We start from the raw sequence: 27,113 nt of genomic DNA on the forward strand, positions 1-27,113 counted from the left end.
AACACTTATATTTAAATCTTTTTGGAAATGTAAAGAGACCTCATCCTTTGATTTTGGCTTCTCAAATCTCCTCCAACTAGACCCTCTACAAACTCATCCCCAAAATATAACCTTGCAAGAAATGCTTGTTGCCTTATTTGCTAAAATATAGTTTATTGGAATATTTGCTAAAAAAATTGCCCTTTAATCTATTAAAAACTAAATATAGTTTATTTGGAATATTTCCTAAAAATTGCCCTTTAATCTATTAAAAACTAAAATAAGGGATTACAGAGTTCTTAAAGGCAAACTATAATCTATTCGACGCTTGAGAAAGGAGGAGGGTATTCCACGGCTTTATCTTCGGCGGAGGTTGAAAACGCAACTCTGTGCGGTCCAGGTATTTTCCATTTCTTCTCAAACGCACGCAAAGATCCATCGTGTTTCATGAATTTTTCGAACTGGTATGGCATGAGTTTTTTGAAGATTGGCAATCCTGCTTTGTAGCCTGTTTTCGTTTAAATAAATTTTAAATTTTTTATGTTAGAATAATCCGTCGTTTTTAAATTACGGCTTTTAAGGCTGACAATTTGTGCCCTAAGCGTATATTTCCCAATAAATAACGAAACAAGTGTGAATGCCTACATTTATGCCAGAGATTAAAGTTTGATGTCTGTACAAACTGTTGTATTGAAGGTTGATCTGAAGATGTCTGCAAAGGTCATAATATCGTCTTTGACTGGGGCTCTAGCGGTTTCCTATCTCTTCTATGATTTGACGAGTACGAGGAAGATTTTTGGAGGTCTGTTATACTCTCACTCTCACTCATTTCTGAATCTTAAGTTAACTGTGGCAGGATTTTAGTCAGGGTTAGGGTTATTGTGACTGTAGGGTTAAGCTGTAGTGGACTTTTTTATCGGTAAATTCTCTTCATGGGGAATCCTGCAGGGTGGGTGCCATGACCGAGGGTTATCTCTTCTCTCAAATTCACCCAGCATTTGCATCTGATCTCATCTGTTTGCAAATTCCACAACTAGAATTGGATGTATTAGTTTTCCTGATCAACACAAATGAATTTTAGTTGGTCGGTTGAGCAAGGAATTACTAATTAGGTTATAAAGCATTTGAAAAAACTGCTTGTCAAATTCTTTCATTTATGTTGGGATCATACTAAAGCCCTGATAGCGTGTATAATTTATATCTTATTCATCAAGGCATAATGGGCCATTTGTATAAAATACATATCCTCCAATTAATTGTTGACTTATCCTAATAAATTCTGTAAAGATGCATCCGGGAGAATGATTTGAAACGTTGGGAAACAATGTACACATGCAGTTAATTCCAGAAAAAACTGAACTCCAACTCATCATAGTCAATGATGTATAATATCTTTATTTTTTTTTTCATGGTAAAAAATTAACTAGGTGTATGGGCTTTTTTTAATAATTTAAGTATTCAATTTAAAAAATAGTTGATGCGATCCATTAATGGAGCCCCTACCCAGAAGTTTGAAGCAGCGCCGGAAGTTTGAAACGGTACAAGATATAGGAGAACAGCAGATCTGAACATGTGTGGAAATTGTCATCTTCAAAATTACAAAAATGTAGTAGTGGAGAAAAGTCATTTTTTATCACTTAGTGAAGTCCACATTAAAGAATAAAAAGGTTTATAGCATCAATGGAAAAGCTATGCACCCTCCTATGATTAGATAATCCTCTAGTCCATTACACAAATTTACATCCATATTAATGCAAAGACTTGTTCTCTTAGTAGAAATTAATCAGTGTTCCTCAGAGTTTGGTGGTATGGTTATTAAAATAATATGAAAAATTAATATTGTTTTAAATTCTAAATGTATAAGAAGTAATTAAATCCAATCTAAATAAACTAACGGAAACTGAAGTTTTAAGAGTTCAGGGTTGAAGTGGTTTCGGGGATGGCATTGGGTTCAGGATTTTAGGTGTATTTTAGGGCGGGACCCCTTGTTGGGCCCCTGTTAGGTTTTATTTGCTATTTATTTTTTTTAAAATTTTATTTTCAGAACTGTTATTTCTCTTAACATTTTTTAAATAAAAGTAATGTTATACCGTATATTTAATTAAAAAGATATGGTACGAAAAGTACTTGAGACATCATCAGGAGAAACAAAATAAATCGGTCTTTGGAGAGGTTCAGTGTAGCCAGTGGGATACCTAGAAATCATCAAAGTTTGGAATTTATTTATACAGGCCGAAAGGGGTCATAACTGGATACCTTCATTGATATTTTTGTCAGCAAGATGGTTTAATTTTCTAGAGATATACTGCCAATTGATTTGGTCAAATTTTTGTAGGATCTTTAAAATCCAGGTTAACAAAAGATGAAGCTGAACAGACCTGACCACTTGGTTACCAACAATTCTCTGGATTATAAACTTGGAATTACCAAAAATGGTTAGATTCTTGAGCTTTTCTTTGACTGCAAGGGAAAGGCCAATTTTGCAGTCGATAAGTTTAGCATCATTATTTAAGGCGTATCCTAAATTCAATATGAATTTCAAAATCTTGAGTTGAGGTCCAGACCATAGCACAGCTCTTGCAGCAGCAGTACAAGGATTGGTCTTTGAGGCCCCATAGAAAAAGAGCGTGGGATAGCTTAAGTGTATTTTTTGAGGGGGCAGCCAGCTGGAGAGTTGATGAAATACTCAAGATTCTAATTTTTGAGTAGGTGAAATTCTATTCTAGATTGCAGATCTAATTATTATTTCTTTTTGAAGTGGGTTTTCAAATTTTCCATGATAGCATGCTGAATCCTATAGATGAGAGTGTTCTTTTGGGTAACAATGTTTTTGATTTTTTTTTTTAATTCTTGGCAATCCAAATGAATCACATGCATAAGAATGGTAAAGAAGACCATAAAAATTTAATTAGAGGCTTGCTTATAAGTTGATCTGTTTAGTAAAAAAATTCTAATTTCAATTTGTTTTGGATGCGGATTAGTACAGATTTTTAAATTCAGTCTATTTTGGAAGTAGACTCCTAAATTGAAGATAGAGATATATAAATAGAGGAGGCTTCTTCATAGCAAAAAGGAGGTGAGTTTGAGTTTCACAATCTTTAAAACATCTGAAACAGATATGAAGTCACAAGATGCCTCTTTTGATGAGGTTCTCTTTGGGGAGCATCTTATTCTATTGGGCTAACCGTTAAAACATTTTAATTTTGGGAGTGATGTTGAAGTCCCATATGCTATTCAAAAAGTGGTCAAGAGGTTCCCCTTCATGAATAGAGTGAGCTCTAGTCTAGACCGTGTAGCATCTTTTGTTGTTTATCTTGCCTTAAATTAGACTATCTTTGTCATCTAGATCTAGAGAAATAATGCCCATGAATTGAGCAACCACTCACTTTGATGCTCCTTGGCAAGCCCATTAACGGACAATCACTTTGGATAATTTCCTTCCCAATCAATGTGTAACGTTCCCTTTTTCTGAGTGAACATTTAGTGGAGATTTCTAGCCTATTTTATCCCTGTAGGCTAGGGTGGGCAATTATAAGGGAATAAATAAATAAAGTTAATTATTTGAAAAGTTGTCTCAATAAAATTAAATCTTAAGGATAACTTGGTTTTAATTAATTTTATTAAAGTGACTTAAATTAAAAAATAAATTAGATATTATAGTGTCACTTTCTTAAATAAAGTTTCTAGAACTTTAAGGAGGTTAAATTAGATCTTTCTAGAAGATCCAGCTGAATCTTTAAAAAGTGATGAGAGCAAGTCTTTTGGACATCTTGGTTTTGATTTTTCTTTCAGAGAATTGGGGAGAGCTTGTTTTTGCAGTTTCAGCGTGCCCTAGTATGAAAACCCTTGGGTATTTTGGTTGGTTCATCTCAGGATTCACAGTTGCACCTCAAGGATCAGATGGGGATATTTTCAGAAACTTGTGAGGTCTTCTATGAAGACAAAATACTGAGATTTTTGGTGAGATTTGGGTTTTGGAAGTTTTTCTTCAAGACCTGGCTGTACGTGTGTTTTAGGACATTACTCTTATGCTTTTGGGTGTTTTTCCAAAACATTTTCCTCAGCTGGGTGAACCATTCTCATAGGCTATTTGCAGGGTTTTGGTTGAATTTGATTTTTCTAGAAGGAATCGCCCTTAGACAGGCTACTTCACAGTTGGCCAGCATGTGGGATTTTTGGAGTGAAAACAGGGTGCTAACTTACCCATAACAGGTTCAAGACAGACGTTGCATTGCTGCAAGTCTTCATAAGACATTTTTGTTACATGTTGAAGGTTTTTATGAAGTTACAGTCATACTGTAATGCCCCCTTGTTGAAATAGAATTTATCAATAATTAATAATAATAAACTAAAATATAAAATAATAAAAATAAAAATTAATATAATCAAAAGCTAGTTAAGTTTAATGAATGGTCAAAAGGCATGGAGTGAAAAGTTGTGACTCCCTCAAACATGAGATATGAAAGGGAGAGAAGAGAACTTCGTTTGGGGAGAAAAGGAAAAAAGGAAGAAAGAAGGGAGTAAAAGGAATTAAGGAAGCATTAATGGGAAGAAGATAACTAAGTGACTCTTTCAAAGGGGCAGCACCGATGAAAGGTTGTGACCCTTTCGAAGGGTGGTAATTGTGAAAGGTTGTGACCTTTAAGAAGAGGTGTGACTCTCCCTTACATTGGAGAATATAAAGTGGAGAAGTTTTCTTTTGAGAAAGAAGGATCCATGGAATAGAACAAAATATCTGAAGCGTTAAAGCAGATTTAGTGGCAGACCTAAATCAAAATTATAAGAAAATCTGGAAGAATGATATGAACATTTATCAAAGAGATCAGAACACAAATACAAATCTGCAAACAATAATAAAGCAGGCATCAAAGGAAAAGAAGAGGATTCGTTAAATCAATAACCAGAGAATCAGACCTGATGGAATAGAAAGGATTCTCATTCACACACACACACACACACACATATATCTGAGTAAAGGCAGCAGATCGGATTGATATAAACAGCAGACCTGTGCATTTAAAGAGGGAAACAACATCGAATTGAATCTGTCCAAATCACCACAGCAGACTGGAAATACATAACCTGCAATAATTCTACAAGTATATTGGTTAAGATTTAGTGTCCTTCCAAAAGGGGACATTACACATACTGTAATAAGCAGAAAGAGGAGTTATCTGCTGTTGTCTGAAGATTGATTTGCTGCTCGAGAACTGTCCCTTTCTTCTCCATTGTTCAGACTTTTTCAAGGACAGCTGGTATTGCTGATGTAAGGTCTGTAACTGCAGAACTGAGCAAGTTGTATAGTCAGATTTATTATTTTATATCAGCATTGTAGCTTTCCAAGGAATTAAGGTCAGATCTGTTAATAACTTGTTTTCAGATTTATATTAGTCGATTTGATTCTCAGATTTTCCATTATCTTTCCAGCATGTGAATCTATGTTATTTTGTTTATTAATTTATCATTCATTGGCTTCATCGTTATGGAATGAAACATTCACAAATCTGAACATACCAAAATTTGCAAAGAAAACCCTTTTTCCTAAGGAAGCATGCAAAGTGTTTGACAAAATGAATGAGAAAGATAGTGACAAATTTGAAGAAATCAGTGAGGCATTTTACACAAGGAGGAGAGCAAGCTTTTCAAATCCAAGTTGGTTCATGGATGAGAGAAGACATTGGGCATAAGGGGATCTTAGAGGGTCTGTTATCTTAAACAGGCTTGTCCCACCATCTAAAATTGTGACTATTTTTAGGATACCAAGAAATATTTATTTTAATTAACTCAACAGATCTGACAATCAAGACTAGAGTTTAGATCACTTGGCATTTGAAGAATGCTATTGAGTAGACACATACCATTTTTGCCATCACCATATTGATGAACAAGAATTTGTTTCCAAGCAGTCATTGGAGGATTTAACAAGGTGTAAACAAGCTTTTCTTGAAGAGTAGTGCTCATGGTGATTGCAGATCAAATGCCAAAACTACAATGCAGCTTTTCTTTTTTAATTTTGTTTCAGTCAACATGATGAAGTTTCTTCAGATGATTTTGCTTGCCCCTTTGCCATAAAAATGCTAAAGTTTTTAATCTAAAGTACAAGGAATAGAAAAATGAGCATGATAAATAGGAAGGCTAGAGATAAGTGATTTAATTGAAACCAATGTGCGAGCAAAATTAAGTAATCCATTGTTGAAATTTAGAATGTGATCTTCAGTTTTTTCCAAAAGGTTTAAGTAGTAGCTCTTTAGTTTAAAGCTCATAGGAGTACCCAAATATTGAAAGGGACTCAGACCAACATGAACAAATTGAAGAATTGAGAAGATTCTGTTTTTAGTATCATAGGTGTTTATTTGCACAGCATTACTAACATCTCTAGAAGTGAGTAGGAATTTTAGTGTTTTTAGTATCATAGGTGTTTTTAGTGTTCCAAGCTATTAGGAGGTCTCTAGAGGCTCCTTTGGCACTGATAATTTCAACATCCAGATTTGTTACAGATAGATCTTGAAGTATCAAAAACACTTTTTTGATCTAGTTTGGTTTCTTGAATTCCTATAAAAAGGGCAGTGGCCTTTGATGAGATCCTTGAGGTAGTTTCTTATTGGGGCATTGCCTAAGCCTTGACAATACCATGAAAACAATATTATTTTGTAGAGGGTTTCCTTTGGAGAAAGCGTCCAGAGTTACTTGGACCTTAGCTGCTACATTATTCTTTGTTTTTGAAGGCCAATTTCTTGATTTGTTTTCCTTCCCAATTTGGTAGACGATTTGGTAAGAATAAGATCAGGTCTGGTTCTAGGAACAATGATATCTTCAACCATTTAGCCTATTTTACTCTATTTGCTTTATCAAGTTGTTCTTTAATTGGGTCTTCTTATAGCATTAGTGAGAGACTAACATTTCTTCTTGAGTGGCTTCCTAGATAACTTGTTCGTAGACCCCTCTACAAGTTTTAGTTTGGACTAAATTGTCTTTTTCTTTGGGTGAAATACATGCAACAAATTTGTTTTAGTTCTCATAAGGATTTGAGCTTGTGGGTGTAGTTTTGTGATTCTAGACCTTATATTCTTCTTCTTGTTTTGAACTTTTTGAAATCCATCATTACCAAGTAGATCCTTCCTAGCTTGAGCTTCTTGATCGAGGGAGCAACTTGGAGAAATGGTCATATTCATAACAAGATAGGCATTTGAAAGGTAGTTGTTAATAGATTAAGAATTGAGTATGCACAAGCAACATTAAGTAATTGGTGAGAGATTAAGTCAAGAAATTTCCCATTGTAAACACCAATAAGATCTAAAAAGGGTTTATCCTAGAGGTGTAGCAGTAGAAAAGGGAGCCTTATCCAAATTGGCACTTCCTTGGGCACATCCCATATGATAAAAAATGACCAGAATTGAAGTTTTGTAAAGCACTAGAGCCCATAAACTAGGGGCCACCTTGAAAGATGGAATCTTACTCCTCTTTGGATTCAAAAATAACTATGAAGTACCCATGGCCTGTCATGTCCTCTCCTTGATCGTTATACGTAACCTAATGAAGCCATTATAATTATTAATATATTAATACTTATTAATATTTAATTACTAATAATAATATTTTTAAATTATTTAAATAATATTTATCAATATTTATTAAATATAATATTCTTTAAAATATTTGAATAAAAAAAAGTTATGCATACCCTTAACCAAGTCACATCTTTTATAACTGTTCATCAATCATTATCAATGTTCATGATTAATCATCTTAAATCGATACTATTTAACATTAATAAGTCGCTCGTCAAGATGCTTAAAAAATGGTGATGTCCCCGTCCAATCAAAGATTAGTTCTTTGAGACCATTCAAATTCGGGAAGTCTCCTATGGAGACAAATTTGAAAGTAAGTTTCAAAATCGTATGGTAACCATAAAACTCCGACACCGATGAACAGTCAAGAAATAAATAAATTATAATATCGACTAATCAATAATTAGTCTTGAATATCATCGAATGGCAGTAATGGACTCATCGACCTCTTATCCTGAATTGATAAGCAAAGAATAACTGTTGAGTGGCGGATATCAATCTAAGTAATGCTAATCAAGCATCAAAAAAGATAGTCAATCAAGGTTTAATAAGATTGGTCAGTATTAACAGCGAATGCTAGACAAGCATCAGTAATTGATTAAGATAAATATCTTAGCCATCGATTACAATGGATATCGTCAGAAGGTTAATCATCGATAATAACAGAAATCGACAAGCACGAAATTCATATTAAGTAACAGCTATAGTGATGATGATCAATATCCCTTAACTACATTTTCAAGAATACCTAATCGATAATTAGAGAAGATATAATAATCAAGGTTATTGTCAGCGGTTGTGATTAAGCTATGAGAAGTCCCGGTAATAATTAGTTATCAGCGATTACCATAATCAGACCGAATTATGTATGAAGGTGATGCGATCAGTATAAGGAAGGGAGGCGATGATGAATAGGCACGAGTCCTGTCTATTGCAATGTAACTCATCATTTACTAAGATGTAAGAAAGCAGTCCTTATCACTTCAACGGGAGGCATGGATTAGGAAAACTTATTTTTATCTATTATCCTTAACGGGATCTGCACATTGAAGGAATTGCCTACTTGGCTAGATCTGTTGCAAGTGAATAACTATATACATGAGATGGAACCTTGATTGCAAGGGTCAGCGATTAAGAAAGAAAGTTCGAATTGGATCAGTGGTAGCCAACTACGGTTGCTGCATATCAGTATGCCACGCTCATGTTTTAATGTTTGTGATTTAGGCCTGCATTCTATTTGGAATAATAATCAATGAATAGACCCTATACACACACACACACATATGAATACTAATTCATACAATAATTTAAGGAATATGAATTAAAGCATAGTAATGTATAATAATATATGCTAATTATTGGTAAACTGGTAGCTCTCCTAGTAGGGGACATTACATGGCCACATGATAAAATTTATTATGCCTAGTGTTTAGATCCTCAATTTGAGGAAATCCATTTTTCTAGGGCAAGGAGTTTTGGCAAAAGCCAAATGAATTGATCAATTGGGGCACAATCCATAAATGTGTCAATAGAATGGATGACATTTTTTGTAGGAACCTTGACCATTGGTGTGGACTCTAGCAGGGGGACAAAGGCGTTTGAGGTTGTTGAGGGAGTAGATTTGCATGGTCCAAGTGCAGCATGGCATTTGGCTTTGAATGATATTTTGAGCCATATTTCATCAATATTTGCAAATTCAAGTAATGATGATTGTGATTAGAATGAGGAGGAAACAAGCGGGTTGGTTAGGGTTACAAAAACCTTGCTCGCAATGGAAGATGGCTGATCCTAGGCAACAAAATGTTGTGAGTAGAGATAGTCTTAGAATTGACTTGCTACTCTGTTTGGTCCTCTTCACATTGTTATTTATTTTTAAAATGACTCCTCTTGTTGCTCTAATTTTTACAGAGGGGTTGTAGAGGATGCTTTGGACATCCCCCAGATGTCTCCCCCCAAAAAGAAAATGTAAGTTTCCCATCCTTGAAATGTCTCAAATGTGTTGTTAGGCCTAAGTGACAGATCCTTGTGGGCCACTAATATTTGCACATAAGCTTACTAGGATGCTGGCTAATTCAAAAACCTCTTCCCTATAAGTTCATGCACACAAGAAATATCCTGCAAAACACTGAATAGTGGATAAGTGTTACGAATCATTACACCAAAGTAAATGGTGAGATAAATAATTTAGGATATAGTACATTAAATAATTTATTATTTTAACCCATATTAGTTATGTTGTTGTGGGGTTGTAACAACACTTGTGTAGAATAGAATTAGGTGAAACAACAGTGATCTTGTTTCCTAATTAAATAGGGCAATGAAATTGTATCTGATACTTGTCAAAATTGAATAAAAAATATGGGCAGGTACATTTGCTTTTAATTCTTTCTATCGTTTGGTACTGGTGCAGATGTGAGCCAAGATCTAAAATTCCATGAAGAGTTTGAAGATGAATCATTCTGTGATGAAAGAATAAGATGTTTTATGAAGGGCAGCTCCATTTTTAGTTTTGTTGCCTTGATTGATGATAGTTATTCGTTTTGATAAAAAATGGTTGAGATTACTTTGTTTGATGAGTAATTTACATTGTAAATAGTTTGTTACTATGTTGTTTAAGTGCAGGTTTGTTGTGTGGTTAGAGTTCTGAGAACCCAAGTGTAAGATAACAAAACAAAAGAGTGCTACAGAACAAAAAAAATAGTCTGTTACATCTGATGATCTCATGAATGCCCTACCAAACTAGAATTTGACAAAAATCATCATAAGTTTTTTTAATTAAAAAAATGTGGGAGAACAGCAAACAGCAGTTCAAAGTGTATGAGCATTTTGCATCGCAGAGTAGTTCCTCTATATAGTGATAGAATATGCTTGCAGCAATCCATAGTCACTGGTGAATTGAAGAGATGCTTTCTTTTTAAAGTGCATTTGCTTACTAAAAATATGTCCGATCAAGTGAATACAATTATTTGTGCCAGTGGGTATAGAAGTTTTTCTTTCTGGGAATGTAAGTGAGTAAAAGTAAAAGAACAAAGGGAGAAATGTGTTACAAGCCTTTTGAAATGTAACAACATAAAGTAAGTACTCACGAACAGCCTCAAAGTGCAGCAAGAATCAAGCATGCTGGTTTCTTAAAACATTTTTAAACTTCTGATTTTTTATTTAAATATATTGTCTTCAAAATAGCCTGAAATTGTGTAAATTTAATATTTTCTCATTGGGAGGGACTAATTTGCTAAAAATTAACCACATAGCATTCCCTAGTGTAGTCTATGTTCAAATTCTTGCCCAAAGAAATAGCATTAATTCTGTTAACTTTTTATCTGCGAGGTAGATTCCGGTTAAATCTTAACAGATTATGTAAAAATGTAGTCTAAGTTGTGTGGCAAAAGGATTTAGCTCCTGCTAAATTTTGTAAGATACAATTGTTTTCCTGCATTACAATTCATCCGTAAATCCTTATAATTCTTGTATCTGAGTGCAATTTTGATAGCACATAATCTTTAAACTCTGTTAGTTGTATGACACCAAAGTCATCAACATATGGATTAGATCTTAGAGAGAGCATAGATTACTGAATTTACTGAGCATGAACAAGCAAGGAAATGTAAATAAATTAGAGAACACCACCAAAATAGAGTAAGGGACTGATATGTCTCGGAGAATCTGAGTTTGTGTAGAAAAATCCGGGTAAAATGTGAGCAAAATTTCTCTAAGTACTCCAAAATGGTATGTAATAATGGTCTAAGCCACACAGACTTTACTTAGGAGCTTGATTACCTTTGGTCTTTAGCTCAAATGATCACTAAAACTTCTTTCTGATTACTCCTCTGCTTATGTGTTTTACAACTGCCATAAAATTCATAAAATTACAGTGCACAATCCCCTACTACAGCCCTCTTAACATTCATCAAATGAAACTAAGATGATTAATTTATTTCAGAATAAGCTATACATAGCTTTACAATGCATCTGTGAGCTAACAAAGAATAAGAAATGCCCAAAAATCAAGATTTTTCCAAAAATTGGGATACCATGTGGTACCAAAAACTGTCATAACAATTTCATGACTTTCCACAAAGAGACATTTTTGTTTTCATCTCTTGCTGCAATCAACAATGTTGCTACTATGAGCAAGCCTGCACATGAATGTTGCATACCCTGCATATTCTCCAGCTTGCAAAAATCTGTTCCCCAAAACACATCAAACTTGCCATGAAGTACACAAACCGGATCCAATTCCTATGGAGGTGACAAGTACCAGGAAAAATGTTGCTAGAACCATCTTGGAACTTCATGCAGTGAGACCATAGGACCATCATGATCATCCTAATTGAGTGAGTTGAGTTCTTCAGGTGGTTGGTGACCACATGAGGAGAGGATAATGCATTGCCTTATGTTAGCTACTAGCTCAAAGATTGGATTAATGTTTTAGTGGCAAACCAAAGTGAAAAGATTATAAAGCTATAGCTAAAGATGACAACAACGAAGACCATACTTATGTTGCACAGGTGAGAAGAAGGTTTTAGTAAGGCTCAAATTGACTAAAGACTAAGATATATATATGAAGTGGAGGCACCTTAATATTGTTTTTGAATAGTTGAGTTTTTCCGTCTTCACAATTTGTAATATAGATCAACAAGGCTTAGTTTGACTGGTCATATGTGTTTAGTTGTCCGCCCCTCGTCACAAGTTGTTGTGGGTGGTTGTGTGTAGTTGTTCTCAACACTAAAGATAATCATTTGAGTGTGCTGTTGCTCATGAATATAGTTAGTCATTCCCACTATTGCTTGTTGTAGACAATTGTGTGTATCCCTATTCATAACTTTAAAGGAGGATAGTTGAGTGTGTCCTTGTCCTTAGTTGAGAGCATAATGAGGCTCTATCCTGTTGAATGGGTGTAGTGTGGCCATTCCTATTATGAATTGTGGGTATGTGGTATTGTTGCCTCAGTCCACATGTGAAAACCTATGTTCCGCAGAGTCTTAGGATAAGGGGACCAAGGGTCTAGATTTGAGGATGGTAGCTGGTGAGGGTTTAGGGGTGGTGCTCCTAGCAGGGTTGATGTTCAATGGTTCTTGTGGGGGTTTGGGGGCTGCAGAGCACTGAATTAAGGCCTTCAAAACTACATTGACCTTCATGGTGCACACCTATTACACACTCGATTGACAAAGACTTGGCTAATGGTCTCACTTTTTCAGTTGCTCGCTTTTCCAACCTAATGCCCTCACTCTTGCAGCTTGCAGCCTTTGTATATTGCTGTTGAAACTTGATATTGATTTGGATTGAGGCAAGGGTCTTAATTAATTGCTTTTTGTGAGTGTTTAGGGTGTGGGTGGGATCCATAAACCATTGGGGTTAGGGTTAGTAGCCCAAATATAAAAAATGCCTGATTTTCTTTAAAATCATTTTTTGAGCTGTTTGATGCAGGGGACAGCTGGGAGTTTTGATGTGTTTGAGTGATGCCAGGAAGTCTCTTGAGGGTCACAGGCAATGCAAACGATGGTATCTCCTGTTATGTATATAGTATGATTGGGGAAGAGAATGGTTATTCCACCCCTTTAGAACATTTTGTAAACATGGTATAGGTCCTTTTATTGTTGTGATGGGGGAGGGATTTTAAACACATCTTTTCCTAAGAGATCAATTTACCGTCAATAATTATGTCGGAAAATGTCTTAATTTCCTTTCTAAACCAGTAATTAGACAAGAAACATATGACAATCTGCAAGCTTGTTTTTGTTGCTAAATGCGTGGCATCTAGTATTGACCCAATAAATCTTGATTTTTCTGACTGCAAGCTGTTTTATCGATTCTCAAACTCTCCATAAAGAACAGAAGATGCTGAAACCAATGGGTTGCATTCTACAAACATTCCCGAAAACAAGGTAAATGGGTGTAGTTCTTTCTATTAAGGTTTTGTTTTAGAGACTCCATTTGCAATATTACACCTAGCTAATAGCTTCCAAGGTTCAGCTCCATTGAAGGCCCTCAAAATCCATTTCTCAGGGTTATTCAAACCCAAACCTCCAAGTGTTTTGGGCTTCATAAAAGTGTCCTATGCAATAGCATGTGTTATTTTATACCTTTCCTGTTCAACCATAGAAAATATCTCACCAATTTGTGAAGGCAAGTCAATATTTCAATTATTGAGAGTATCACAAAAAGCATAGTATATTTCAGAAGAAGAAAGTTCATCTTGACATACCTACAATCTGACTACCATAGACAACAAAAGGCTTTGACATTTGGTTACTGTTACGTCGATTTATTTCAAAGACTCACTACATGTTTTAAATGAAGGCTTCAGCAAACAAAATACCTGTATACGTTACAAACTTATTGAGCCTTGATCAGTCCCAATCTTGCTCATTAATCTCCTATTCATTCTTATCATCAGCAGTCTGGACTTTCAATCAAATTCACAGAATTAGGGAAAAATTACCATTGACGTGGGGATGTATGGAAGAATTTATTTGTAGGAAATGCTTTTCTTTGACAACAATAACATTCAAGGAGACAATTGACATTCTTGTTGAATAGATCTTTAGAGGGGGAAAGGATCAGTAAGTTCCCCTTTAATCTTGACATGAGCAGAAACATCTCTAAACAAATGAAGAACTAAAGTTCTATCCGAAACCAACAACCCCCAACATTAGCTAATAAATATCAATTTTATTCCATCAGATGCTTTCTCGAAGTAAATAAAATCCATACAAATTATTGCCTTGGTGTTTTTAGCTCAATGCATAGGTTATTGAGTAATATTCCATAATAAACATCAAGGTTTCATGATCTGTGATTTTTTTTGAAGTAGCTCTTGGGAAAGATGTGTTCACTTTTTGGACATCAATGCCTCAAATCACTCCATAATCCATCATCAAGTTTTTGTAGTCCATGAAATTTATTTGAAGTAACTTAAATAAAAAACAAAAAAAAACCATCAAGAAAGCTAAAATGTATGTAAATTCCACAAACCTTGTTTGAGTGATCGGAAACTATCTTTCACAAGAGAGAGTGGAGTATTGGCTAGGACCTTGGATGCAACATTTGTGTAATGGGCCTTTAATTTTCAACTCGATTTTTGTCTCCATCTGGAAGATCAATTGGATGACCCCTAGAACAATTTAGACCTAAATTATTAGAAACAATAGCCTTCAATTGCACCCCTAGCAATTCTCTAGTCACTTGCTCTTTATTAGCCTCATAGGATTTTTCAATGAACCCATTGTATCGAGGGATTTTTATTCTTGGAGATTGTTAGGAGCCTTATATCCTACCCTTATTGTCATGAGCATTGTAATAATCACACTTTAGTTGTTTAGTTGATGTTAATTGTGTGGATTTATTTAGCACATGTCACATTAAGTTTTACGTAATGAGTTCATTTTAAGTGTGGATTTATCCTACATGGGCTGTACCCAAATAGCAGGGAGAGCTGTCTTGGATATCAGGATGTGTTTCCTATTTTTTTTTAAGGAAAAGGCCAAGTCAAGTTGTAGTCGCCATTTGTTTTGTGATTGTTCTCATCTAATTTCTCAAGTGTTTTTGGAATCTTCATTCCTCCTTGGTTGGAAACTCCAAGGGCCCTTAATGGTTTGGACCTAAGTAGTTCCTCACCTCATTTGATCAAGGGTACTTCCCCCATTAGACAAAGGATTTCCCTAAGAAACCATGTGAAGGAATCAAGAAAATTCTTGCTTCAAAGGTCAAAGGATGAGGTCCCTTGTGGCTTATTTCCATTGCCTAATGGGTTGGTCTTGTGAAAACCATTGATCTGGCAAAATAGATTTTGATTACTGCTTTTTGTACCAAAAATATAAAAAATGGATTCTAATTCATATTGCTCAACCTCTGTGATGTTTCGCATCTAATAGTTTAAGCTTTATTTTTGGATGTGAAGTTTAGAGTCTTGAAAGTAAATTTTGGTTGTTTACTTGTTTTTGTTCAGCTTAGGCTTTAGAGTCTTAGAAAGTTGATTTTATATTTAACATTAGTTTTTGTGTTATTTGCAAGTTATAGACAATAGTGTTTAAAGTTGAAGTCAATGTTATATATTTCACTTTTATTTTTTTTATAAATTATTTATTCAAAGAAATATAATCCGGCATCTCCAAGTACTAGTCTCCTATTTTAAAGAAAAATGATGTATAGGTCGTAGTATCTGTCTCTTGGCAACTATGATTGTACGTCATGACTTATTTGTTGTGATGCTTATATATTAGTGTTATAATGAGGAGAAGATCATCTTAAATCATATTTTCTTATTGGAGCTTTGCTCTTAAAGAGGTTACTCCCTTGAAGCAGCTTGCAATACTTGTTCTAGATTCATAAATGTAAGCATATTTGTAGCTATAATCCAAGCATTGTGTTCTTTTTTTCACCTTATCTTGATTTTGACATTTTGTTTAATAATGTTTTGCAAGTCAGTTCCTACCAAGTGATATGAGAGTGCTTTTTAGGGTTGTGTTCCTAGTAGTAATGCTGGTTTAGTGGCTTATTGCAACTAGCCATTTTATCCTCAACTCTTCTTTACGATATCTTGGTGATCAAAAAGTGGTGAAAGTAGTGGGGTACTTAGCATTTTTTCCCAGCAATGATGGTCTAGTTTAGAGACCCTATGTTGGGGGTTTTAAAATATTCCAAAGTTGAACAAGTAGTTAAATAGTTGTAGCATATTTTTTGATGACTTAGCTGAGTACATATGGGCATGATAAACTTCTGAAATCTCCATTAGTTTGTAAGAGACACATTTGCCATGCAGAAGAGAGTCATCTTTGGTTGGGCATATTTCTGTTAGCTCTGATAAATGACAATGCATTGCTAAATAGTTGTTTTTGATGATAATGACGAACAAACTAATTAGATGAGATATTGGATTGGTAGACTAGAAACATTTGATTTATAACCACAGCTATAATTTAGACAAGGAACTTTATGCAGATTAACAATCAATGATATGCAAATAAAATAAATTAATTCATGCGATATCTTGAAAGCTATCCCTAACATAAATTTAATTCTACTTCCTTGATTTTATAAACGGTCAGAAGCTGAAAATCATTTGGCTAGATGCTTTTAACATATCAAGATACTGTTTATTTTTTCTTTCTGTAGTTGAAGATTGTAAGACTAGTAAACACACTGACATACACATCAAATCAATTTTTTACTGGTTTAATATGTATTGCATGCTCTGCTTCTGAAGGGGAGAGTGTCCTTGTATCCATCTAACATGTCAAGATACTTAGTTTATTTTTTCTTTCTGTAGTTGAAGATTGTAAGACTAGTAGTTATAGGTCTTTTGACAGTTTGGACTCTCAGCACCATAGTCTTCTTGATTTTGGATGTTTGAAGGGAGACTACTTTTCGGTCATCCTTTTCAAACCACTAGATTGTTTTTATTCATTTCTCTTTTCATGCATTTTTGCCTAATGTCTGAATAGGTAACCTCCTTTTTCTTGTGTACTATTTGATGTTAATTTAAACCCTATGTATGAAAATCAGATTTATCTTATTAAATTATGCCCTGATTTGTATTAGATTTGCAGTAGTTTAGTGAACCAACATGCATTAAATTGTGCCCTAGATTGTAATCAGATTTGCAGAACTTATTAAGACAACATAAATCAGAAATATGATAGAAGACAAACAAGCATACCCTGGGAAAACCTCCAAGGAGGAAAAACCCAGCATGAAAGACCCACAGGTCAGATTATATATTCTCCTCTAAATAATTGTACAATACTTAGCTCGAATCTGATCTTGACATATCAGATCTGTCCTTGTATGCTTCAATGACTTGCCTCAAGATATGCTATGTCCCCTTGGACAATATTACACCAAACTGAATAATTTGCCCTCTTCCTTAGGTTCGCACAGCAGAGCTAATTTGCATTCTGATTTAAGTTTAAACTTGATGATGTTGACTTGCAAAATGATCTTTATTTATATGCCTCTTTACTTTATTAAGGTCGGCCCTTTCTTGAAGTCGGCCTCCTTATATTTTAGGCGCTAATGTTATTTGGTGCAATATTTAATTGATGTGTTTTTAGCGTGGATTTAGGATGGGGCCACATTAGGGTAGGACCCGGTCCTAAAGGAGTTCGGATGTTGCCCTAAGGCAATCCGAACCCCTATACCCTAGTTACAATCAACATTTGAAACTCTTTTCAGTCCCATAAACTTTTTAGCCATACTCGTTATATCAAGAAACCAATAATTTAAATTGAAGATAGAGATAAAAGTGCAAAACAGCACATGCGATGGAATGTACCAAAGCATGTGTACTGTGAGAGCATGCAGAACTCTTTCAAACTGTTCATTGCTTGCAGGTCAAAGTAGCAATCCAAGAAACGATGATCAGTAAGCATCATTACATTGTGGCAGGTTCTTGCAAACCATTCAATTATTTCAGGTCAATTGTCAAAGGATGAGTTGGCTAATAGAATCGTAATCACTAGGGAAAGTAAAATTGAAAATGCATGTTATGTAGTAGTTTTCCTGGAGAGCAGAACACTGCCAGATTTAATTATCTTTGCTGAGATTTGCCCATGTGATGGAAATTCAACATGGAATCTTCAAAAATGTTGTCGTTCTGACTTTTTCAGTGAATTCACATTCAGAGGGTGAGACCCAGGTAGACTTCTGTAGGCTTCATCTTCGTCTTTCAATCCATGATTGGATGGAGGGAGGGAGGAAGATTATCAATACAAATGTAGATGCCATTTTGAAATAGGTTACAAAAGAGCAGAAATATGGCTATAGATTACATTATATTTTGATGTTAGGTAGATCATATAATTTAAAAAGGACACTATTAATTCTAAAAGTTCTGAAAATGACAGTTTTAGCAAATAGAACTTTTTGTGGGGCATTTAGGTGAAAATGTATATTTGGGAATCTAGGTGTTTATTGTTTACAAATGTCACGTTCTGCATAATCTCAGGAGTTATGGGGTTCTCAAGTTAATATGTATCTCTTGTGTTTGCAGGTACTATGCCTTCCACAGTTTCAAACAAAGAATGGGCAGAAGAAACAGATAAGAAATTACAGGCTTGGCCTCGAACGGCTGGTCCTCCAGTGGTTATGAATCCAATCAGAAGACAGAACTTTATAGTTAAATCAGCATCAGGAGAATCTTGAAGCATATCACATTGTATGCCCATCTATTTGGAATAATGTCAACTTATCCTCCTGTTTGAATGATCTATTAGCGGTGAGCAATTTTATCATTTCAGATTTTAAAAATCCTGAACCAGATCGCATTGTATGCAATTTGTTTGGAATTCTGTCAACTTATCCAGCTGTTTGAATGATCTGTTACGGTGAATAATGTTATCAGTGCAAATTTTAAGAATTGTCTAGGATTATTGCTGCATGTATTTGATTTAGCACAGCTGCAAGTCATGTTACTGATAAATGGGTATTATGACATAATAATTTGAAATGATTGTCAAAATGTCTGTCACTTGATCCTTGGTATTTTCTGCTAGAGAAACAATTATTGTAGTAGATCTAGACATAAAATATTTTTTAATTGACATCTATAGAAATGGAATGAAGGTTTTCAATTGATTTGTTGGTAAGAGCAGTGCTGATGGTTGGTAGTGATTTAAGGATCCCTTTTGCGCTAAAAGTAGGGCAACGCTACAGAAATTATGAAGTTATATTGGTCTGTTGATCTTATAAAGTTATATTGGTCTGTTGATCAATTTTTTCAGGTCTTGTGCCCAAAAACTGAAGGCAATACTGTAGATCCTTAGGGCAAGTCTTGTTATTGATATATGGGTATTTTCACATAATAATTTGAAATGATTGCCAAATTGGCTGCCACTTGATCCTCGGTCTTCTCTGCTGGAGAAATAATGATTGTATTAGATCTGGACATAAATATTTTTGATTAAGATCTATGGAAATGGAATGAAGGTTTTCAATTAATTGGTTGGTATGAGCGGTGCTGATGGTTGGTTGTGTTTTAAGGATATCCTTAGTGTGCCCAAAATTAGGGCAACAGTGCCGATTTGTTTTTTGGTTGAGTTTTTCGGGCCTCTTATGCCCGAATACTTAGGGCAACACTGTAGAAATGTTGGAGGTTTAACTACTTTGAATTTATTTATTCTTTTTATTTTAATCTTAGCACCCAGTTATAGGTGGTACATTGTGACAGGAAGTAACTCCTGTACTTTGCATTGAGGTGAAATTTTTTAAATTCAAGAATTCTTCTACGATGTTTTCGATTATTTGTTGTTTGAGACAAATTTCAAGGGGGTTGTTTCTGCTAAAACCCTCTTTGCTGCTAACCTTACATTTAATCACATTATTTGCATCGTAATTCTAATGCTAGTTCAATCATCATTGTCATAAAACTAATCACATTATTGGAATCATAATTCTAATCGTAGTTCAATGACCAGCATTATAACAATTTAATCCTAGTTATTGGACTGCAGCCAGTTACATAGGGGAATATGCAGCCTTCCGGTAACTCTTTGTATGATTCTAGTTATTGAGGTGCTGCTATATTGTCTTTTCTACCTTTCTACTACCAGTTTTGTGTTGTACCCATTAGTTATGCACAGCAATGGTCAAATAATTTACTTCACATGTGCTGGGCCTTGATTATGCTAAGGGTGTACTGCTATTAAGAGCTCTAACACAGGCTCTAATATTGTAATGTCGATTCTAGAGTTTACTTACTTATCCAAATGTTAGGCTATACAAAAGCAATTTAGGGCTGAATGCTAGTGGGTGTTGGCCATGGGTACTTTTTAGCATAGGGAATAACTAAATTTGATTTTGAAGGCAGAAAGTCAGGCTCTATGGATCTGTTAAGCTATTTGTGGTGGCTACTGATTTTATTTAACGGAGTATCTGGTTATTATTGTGGTGTGTTGCATTAAATTTTTTTGGTTTTGATTTTGACATGTATTTTATGATAAATTGTAATTTTAGACACAATTGTATTTGTCTAGTGGTGTCCATTGCAAGAATGGGTTTTCTACATCTTTTTCCGTTTGTTGTTTAGATGTGAATTTTGATTGGGGAATATATATCCTCTGCATATTTGGGAATTATATTGGTCACTTAAAGTAACATAAAATAGTTCTGATGTTTCTTATCCTATATCCTACACATAGTTTAATGCATTTGCAATTAACGAGGTTATGTAGTTTCTCTGGTATAACTTTATTTTAATGGATGAAAAATGAGCTAAGAGGGCCATACCCATTATATTAAAAATTCAAAATATTTAGAGGTTGATCTGAAATGGAAGGTCAATTGACAAACCCTATTATAGTGGCGAACTTCGTAATAGTGACAAATCAGTGAACATAAACGACAAACACCCTGGATGTTTAGCTAGCTATATGCAAAAACTCTACTATCATTTAGCCTTAATTTGAATTGGAGATATGTAGCACAGTTACAAAACAACATTATACGTAATCAGTATTTTCCACCTTTTCATCTAGGAAAGCAAATGGCCAGTCAATATCTGTCAAGGGGATAACTTTAGTTACACATTTGAGGAATTCATTGTTGAGCTTTGCTTGTGTCTTTTGGGGCTTCTTATTGGAGTTGATAGCAGGGGTAATAGAGGGAAGCCACGAGCCAGCCACTGCATTGCCGTGAATGAGATGAGCTCCAGCCTGAAGGGGAAAACCTACACCAGCAATTGTAGCATCCAAGACCGTTCAAACCTTGCCTCCATTGTAGCTTGATCACATAGATAACAACCATTTGAAACACTTCCTTTATTTCTCCTGCTTCTAGAAAGGCTGTCATAAAATATAGAAGATATATTGTATGGACTCTATAGCAATGATCAGTGATCATAAACTGCTCCCAAGAGTGATTTTTATGGTGTTGAGTATAATGACTACATAGTCTTAAATATCTTATTCAATCTGAAACCAGAAATCCCTCCAATTAGGCAATTTGCCTATTCTTCACCAAAAGCCTAACATCGGTATTCACTGTAGACTGTAGAGAGTGTCTTCATGAGTTGTTGAAATTGTGTAAATAGCGGATCAATTGAAGAGCCTGTGAAAATTGCTAGAAGCCGTGCCTTGCCATAATGATCAAAGACTCCATGGTATGTGAATTCAGGAGTACGATGTTTTACATGCACAAAATCTAGCCTTTCCAGTGATGCCAAAATTATGGATGATGATGCAGCCACTTTAGGACATGGGATAAAGAATTTCCTAAGGTGAAGGAAAATAAGTGATCTATAGGTTGATAAAATTTTAAGAAGTCCCCAGTCCCGATTGAGTTATTAATAATATAATTATCTTGCTTATAAATAGCATAGTGTGCTGGAGAATTCGTTGCCTATTGATTTTTGGGTAGATGTGATTTTATAGTGAAGGTGGGCAGTGCATCCAGGAGTCGCCAGATTTGCATCAGAATGTTATTCATCTTCCAAATAGGCGATCCCCTCTTTCGAATGATGTTGAGAATCATCGTTGAATCCTTCATATTCTGGATTTTCTTGACACTACAAAGAGCGTAAACTTGTAAACCAAGCAACAAAGTTTGCATTTCAATTTAGTTACTGGATCTGCCTTGAGTTTCGTAGCAGCTGCACCAACCTTCCATCATGATCTCAGCTTAGACATCTGGTGCAGGAGCACCTACCTATGTAGAAATGAACCAAGGACAAGATGATTTTCCTATTAGTCTAAGATGAACGTAATAAGACCCTATGGGTCCTTTTTGTAATTCAATGTCCTAGGAGAGTGACAAATTTGTCCATGTTTGGGTCAAATTGTCATCTAGGGTTTGGTAGAGCAAATTGAGTCAATAAGGGTCACAATGGTCTAAATTGAGGGATCAAGTGATCACAAGTCTATTTGAGTCATTTTTGATGTTTTAGAATCAAATGTAATCATTTTGGGGGACTATGATAGTCAGGAGTCTAAGTTGGTTGAATTATGCAAAAGTTGTCATATTGTCAATTTGTTCTGTTTGAAAAATAGTTGGAGGATGTTGTGGTCGTTTGGGAAACACCTTTAAAGGCCCCAAACACCGAAGGATGTAAGTTGGTCGAATTGGAAAGAAAATTGAAGCATCAAAAAGTGTTGGGAACTTGGAAAACCGTTTAATTTCTGTTGATTGCATACTGAAGGTGGATTGGTAAGAATGCTCATGGCATAGTTCTTGAAACTAGATTGTTTTACCTTTGTTTTGTATTTGGTGTGAAGTCTTGAAGTGATCGCTGCCCCATTCTACAAACAAATCTCTACCAAGTAGCTTAAAACCCTCAAACCCCTAGGGTTTGCTTGCAATAATGGCTTTTGGCCTATCAATCTTTAACTGAACATTCTGTCGTTATAGGAGATGATAGGCTACTGTATCATATGTCAGTCCCAAAAGCCATTAAGAGGACAAAACATGGCGAGGAGGATGGAGAACTAACACTAGGTCTGACATCTCTATGTGACAGACTGGTTTGATGAGTGCAGTGCATGAGAATTGAGTGGTAGAGCATTGGAAAGGGGTTTGAATGTGGTAGAAGAATATTTTGGAGGTTTACATAACATTTCATGGTCAGTCACCAATCAAGAGAACCAAACCAGTTTGTGGAAGGCGTTCAGTCAAATAGGTCTAATAGCCCTATTAGGTTTGTTAGTGCAGTATTGGTTGGGATATCTATAAGTTGGTTTGGTTGGAAACTAAGATATTGTTGAGAACTTCCAAAAGGGTAGTTGAAAATATAATTTGTTTGCCTAGAATCTCAGGGTGTCAAAAGTTATCACCCGTTTCCTTCAAATGGAGGCCTAATTGCAATCGGTTCTGTTTGTGGCAATTGAGACAAAATTGGTGTTCCGGTGGGTCTTAACCATGAAATCTTGTTTCATTTGTGTTAAGGTGATTTGAGAACACCCCTCCAAGTGTTGTTGTATGGGATTGGTCAAGTGGGCCTTTCAAACCCCTAAAGCCTAGTAGTAGCCCACTCATGTATGCAAGGGTGTGTGTGGTCACACAAAACTTGAGAAGTGTTAGTTGTTTGTAAGTGGACATAGTGGAGCCTTTGGGTCTTCCAAGGTGTTGTTTGGTGTCATTGAACCATTGCTTGAGTTGTGTAAGGATCTTTGGAATTATGGAATTTAGTTGAGTTTGTGAGCCTTAGAAATTGGTTGGTTCAAGGTTATCCTTCCAATCTGTTGCATCCATCATATTTACCTCCTCATCAACATCTTGCTCTGGAGAGGTTAGGGTTCCTCTATAAGGCCCATAAAGTTCCTTCTTTAGTTCCATTTTATCTCTATATAACTTTACTATGTATGAGGAAAGTACGTAAGCAAATTAGAAATCGCCATATTGTGTGCCAATGTCCACCCAACAACCTGGATGCACATTTGACCAAAATATAAATAATTCAAAAAAATACGTTGGTCATATGCGCATATAGTATGCTGGATAGACAGTATGATGTGATATAGTTGTATTTGATGATATTTACAAAGTTATTGTACTCATCAAATGTGTGAAATTTCTGCTACCTAGAAGGTGCTATTAACCTAGTTTATTATTCCTATTAATTATACATAGCAAATTAAATCTACAGCGGAAAATAATGAATAAAAACATAAATAGCACCATTCATCAAATGAAAATTGCAGCGGAGTATGCGAGAAACCAAATACACAAATGACAAATAATTTTGGGCTAATGTCCCTGAAAAACCCCAATGTGGGGAAAACCAGTTTTCAATCTGAGGTTTTATTATTATTATCTTTAGCAAATTTGCTATTGAGAAATATTTACAACTACTTGCCTAATACTGGCAATTCTGACAATTCTTCCTTTGCCACTTGTTGGAGCTCCGTCTAGAACTCAGAAGTTGGAAGTTTCTTCCCATTCACTATTGCTAAAGCCCTCATAGTGTCTACATGAAAACTCAATCAAATTGAATGAATACCCAATGTGACTCATTGATTCCCTTTTATAATCTCGCTTTCACAAATGAATGGCCACAAATAGAAGTTGATTTGATCCAATTAGTGGCTAAGATTATCTTAGAAAACTTCTACAATCTTCTAAAGCAAATCGATTTGAATGCCAATTAGTGTCATTTCATCTTCCACATTCCTCTATGTTCCCAGCCTCAATGACACCTCTTAAGGTTAGAACACCTGTCTGAGCTACAATATTTAACACTCGCTCTTAGTGAGGAAAGTGTTCTCCACAACACCCAACTTATCTTTGAAGAAAATAAATTTTCCTTTATTCGAGGCCTTCGTTAGAATGTTTGCCACTTGTTGATCTGTAGGCACATACTGTAGTCAAATTGATCCATGTTGTACACAATCCCTGATGAAATGGTATTTGATTTCGATATGTTTCGATCGATCATGGAATACTGGATTCTCAAATAGCTTGACGCAACTCTGATTATCATAGTGGATAATGGCCGACTCCATCCTCTGACCAAATAGTGCAACTAGTAGCTTCCGAAGCCATATGATCTCACATGTAGCCATGCTTGTTGCCATGTACTTTGCTTTTGCAGAGCTTAATGCAACTGTTGAAACTAAGTAGCTACGGTAAGATAAATGATTGAATGAGAGACTTCATTTATCTCTCATTCAATCACCTACCTTATCGATGTAACTACAAGCTAACGGTAGACTTCATGATTGAGTGAATAAACTTGTTATAATCATCTTTATATGCATTTCATAGTCCTAGCATCAGATTGCACATTTCGACACTTGGACATCATTACCAATATGTCATCGATCGTACTATGACCATATTTCTTATGCTGTGATGTGATTATTAAGCAGATCGGATTTATGTTATCTATCATAGTTATCATATGATAGCATCGATTGATGTTATCATATGATAACTATGATAGTTATCGTATTGCACTTGCATCATACCGATTTGTTATCAATTGTTATAAGAATAAAATAGCATTCGAAACATACCGATTTGTTATCGGTTAATATAACAATTAGATAAGCATTTGATTTGAACCGATAGTTATCGATAAACATCTTAATGAATCAGTGCTTGTGAACCGATCAAGACATGTCTTGATTGGGCATGCCAAGAGACATGTCCAGTCAAGGCATGCCTTGATCGTTGGGCATCACACACACACACACACACACACACACACACACACACACAGAGATATATATATATATATATATATATATATATATATATATATATATATATATATATATATATATATATATATATATATATATATATATATGTCGTGAGGAATGCTGCAAAGATCATCAAAATCAATAAATGTTGTCTACAACAATCTGCAATATAAGAAGGAACAGTCAATACAAACAGTAAAAGATTATATATATTTCTTAAGCATTGAAGTAATTCAATAAGAAAGTAAAAGAATATCTAAATTCTTACAACTTCAGATTTTGAACATAAATTTGAATGACATTTACATCACCTGACTTCTGCTTCTTGTTGTACCAAGAGACAACCCTTGATCCAGTGTTGAAGTAACACCCTAAAGTGCTTTTTTCAGTCCACTGCATTACCTGCCCAGTCTGCATCAGTGTAGCCAATCAACTTGACACCATCACTTTGAGTATATTTCAACCCATACTCAATTGTACCTCCTAGATATCTGACTAATGCACTCTCTTTGGTTCCACCATGAACTGACTAAGAATGTTTATTGCAAAGCAAATGTGCGGCCTTGTGTTGACCAGATACATGAGAGAACCAATAAGTTGTCTATATAAGGTGGGGTTAATTGCCTCCTGCTTTGATGCATCACTCTTCCTCCAATTGGTTATCATAAGTGTAGAAATGGGTCTCCAGTCCAGCATCTTGAATTTCTTCAAGATCTCCTAAGTATATCTACGTTGACTAAGGAAGATTTCTACATCTGCTTGCCACACCTCGAGTCTTAGAAAGTAGTGCATCAACCCCAAGTCTTTCATTTCAAACTCTGCTTCTAAGTCCCTCTTGTAGTCTTCAATGAGCCCTAGTGACACAATAAAAAATAGATCATCCACATACAAAATGAGAATGAGTGGTTCACCCCCAACCATAAGATAGTATAGGTTTAAATCTGTCTCACTCTTCACAAAGCCCATGTTCTACAAGTAGCTGTCAATACGACCATATCGGGCTTTGGGAGCTTCCTTGGGTCCATATAGTGCTCATTTTAACCTACATACATGGGTTTCCCTCCCATGTCTCAAAACCCTTTGACTATTCGATGTACACCTCCTCTTCTATGACTCCATTTAGGAATGCCATCTTGACATCCATTTGATTAATCTGCCATCCCATCTATGCTGCAAGTGATATCACGGCTCTAATGGAAGTATACCTAGCTATGGGAGCAAACGTCTCCTCATAATGTAATCCATCTTTCTGAGAGAAACCCTTGGCCACAAACCTGGCTTTGAATTTGTCAATGCTGCCATCTGCAACGTGCTTGATCTTATGGATCCAATAGGAATCAATCACTGTCCTGTCCAATAGTCTAGGCACCACCTCCCAAACTTTATTACGCACGATGGAGTTGTACTCCACCATAGCATCTTGCCACACCTAGTG

General features: G+C 35.3%; 1 protein-coding gene across 1 annotated transcript; it reads left to right on the forward strand.

Annotated features, from left to right (window-relative positions):
* The first annotated feature begins 302 nt into the window (after nt 1–302).
* On the forward strand, nt 303–19,005 carry LOC131037355 (uncharacterized). The gene is made up of 3 exons (XM_057969469.2): nt 303–379; nt 636–781; nt 18,538–19,005. Exons 2-3 carry the CDS (start codon nt 649–651, stop codon nt 18,687–18,689), a joined length of 285 nt encoding a protein of 94 aa, XP_057825452.1. The 5' UTR covers nt 303–379; nt 636–648; the 3' UTR covers nt 18,690–19,005.
* Nucleotides 19,006–27,113: the final 8,108 nt, after the last annotated feature.

This window comes from Cryptomeria japonica, chromosome 3, assembly GCF_030272615.1.
Source record: "Cryptomeria japonica chromosome 3, Sugi_1.0, whole genome shotgun sequence".
Classification (NCBI taxonomy): domain Eukaryota; kingdom Viridiplantae; phylum Streptophyta; class Pinopsida; order Cupressales; family Cupressaceae; genus Cryptomeria; species Cryptomeria japonica.

Bases quoted from the DNA above. Each gene is read 5' to 3' on its own strand.
- LOC131037355 (XM_057969469.2), top strand. From the start codon at position 649: ATGTCTGTACAAACTGTTGTATTGAAGGTTGATCTGAAGATGTCTGCA. The intron at 782-18,537 runs GTCTGTTATACT...TTGTGTTTGCAG, and splicing joins TACGAGGAAGATTTTTGGAG to GTACTATGCCTTCCACAGTT.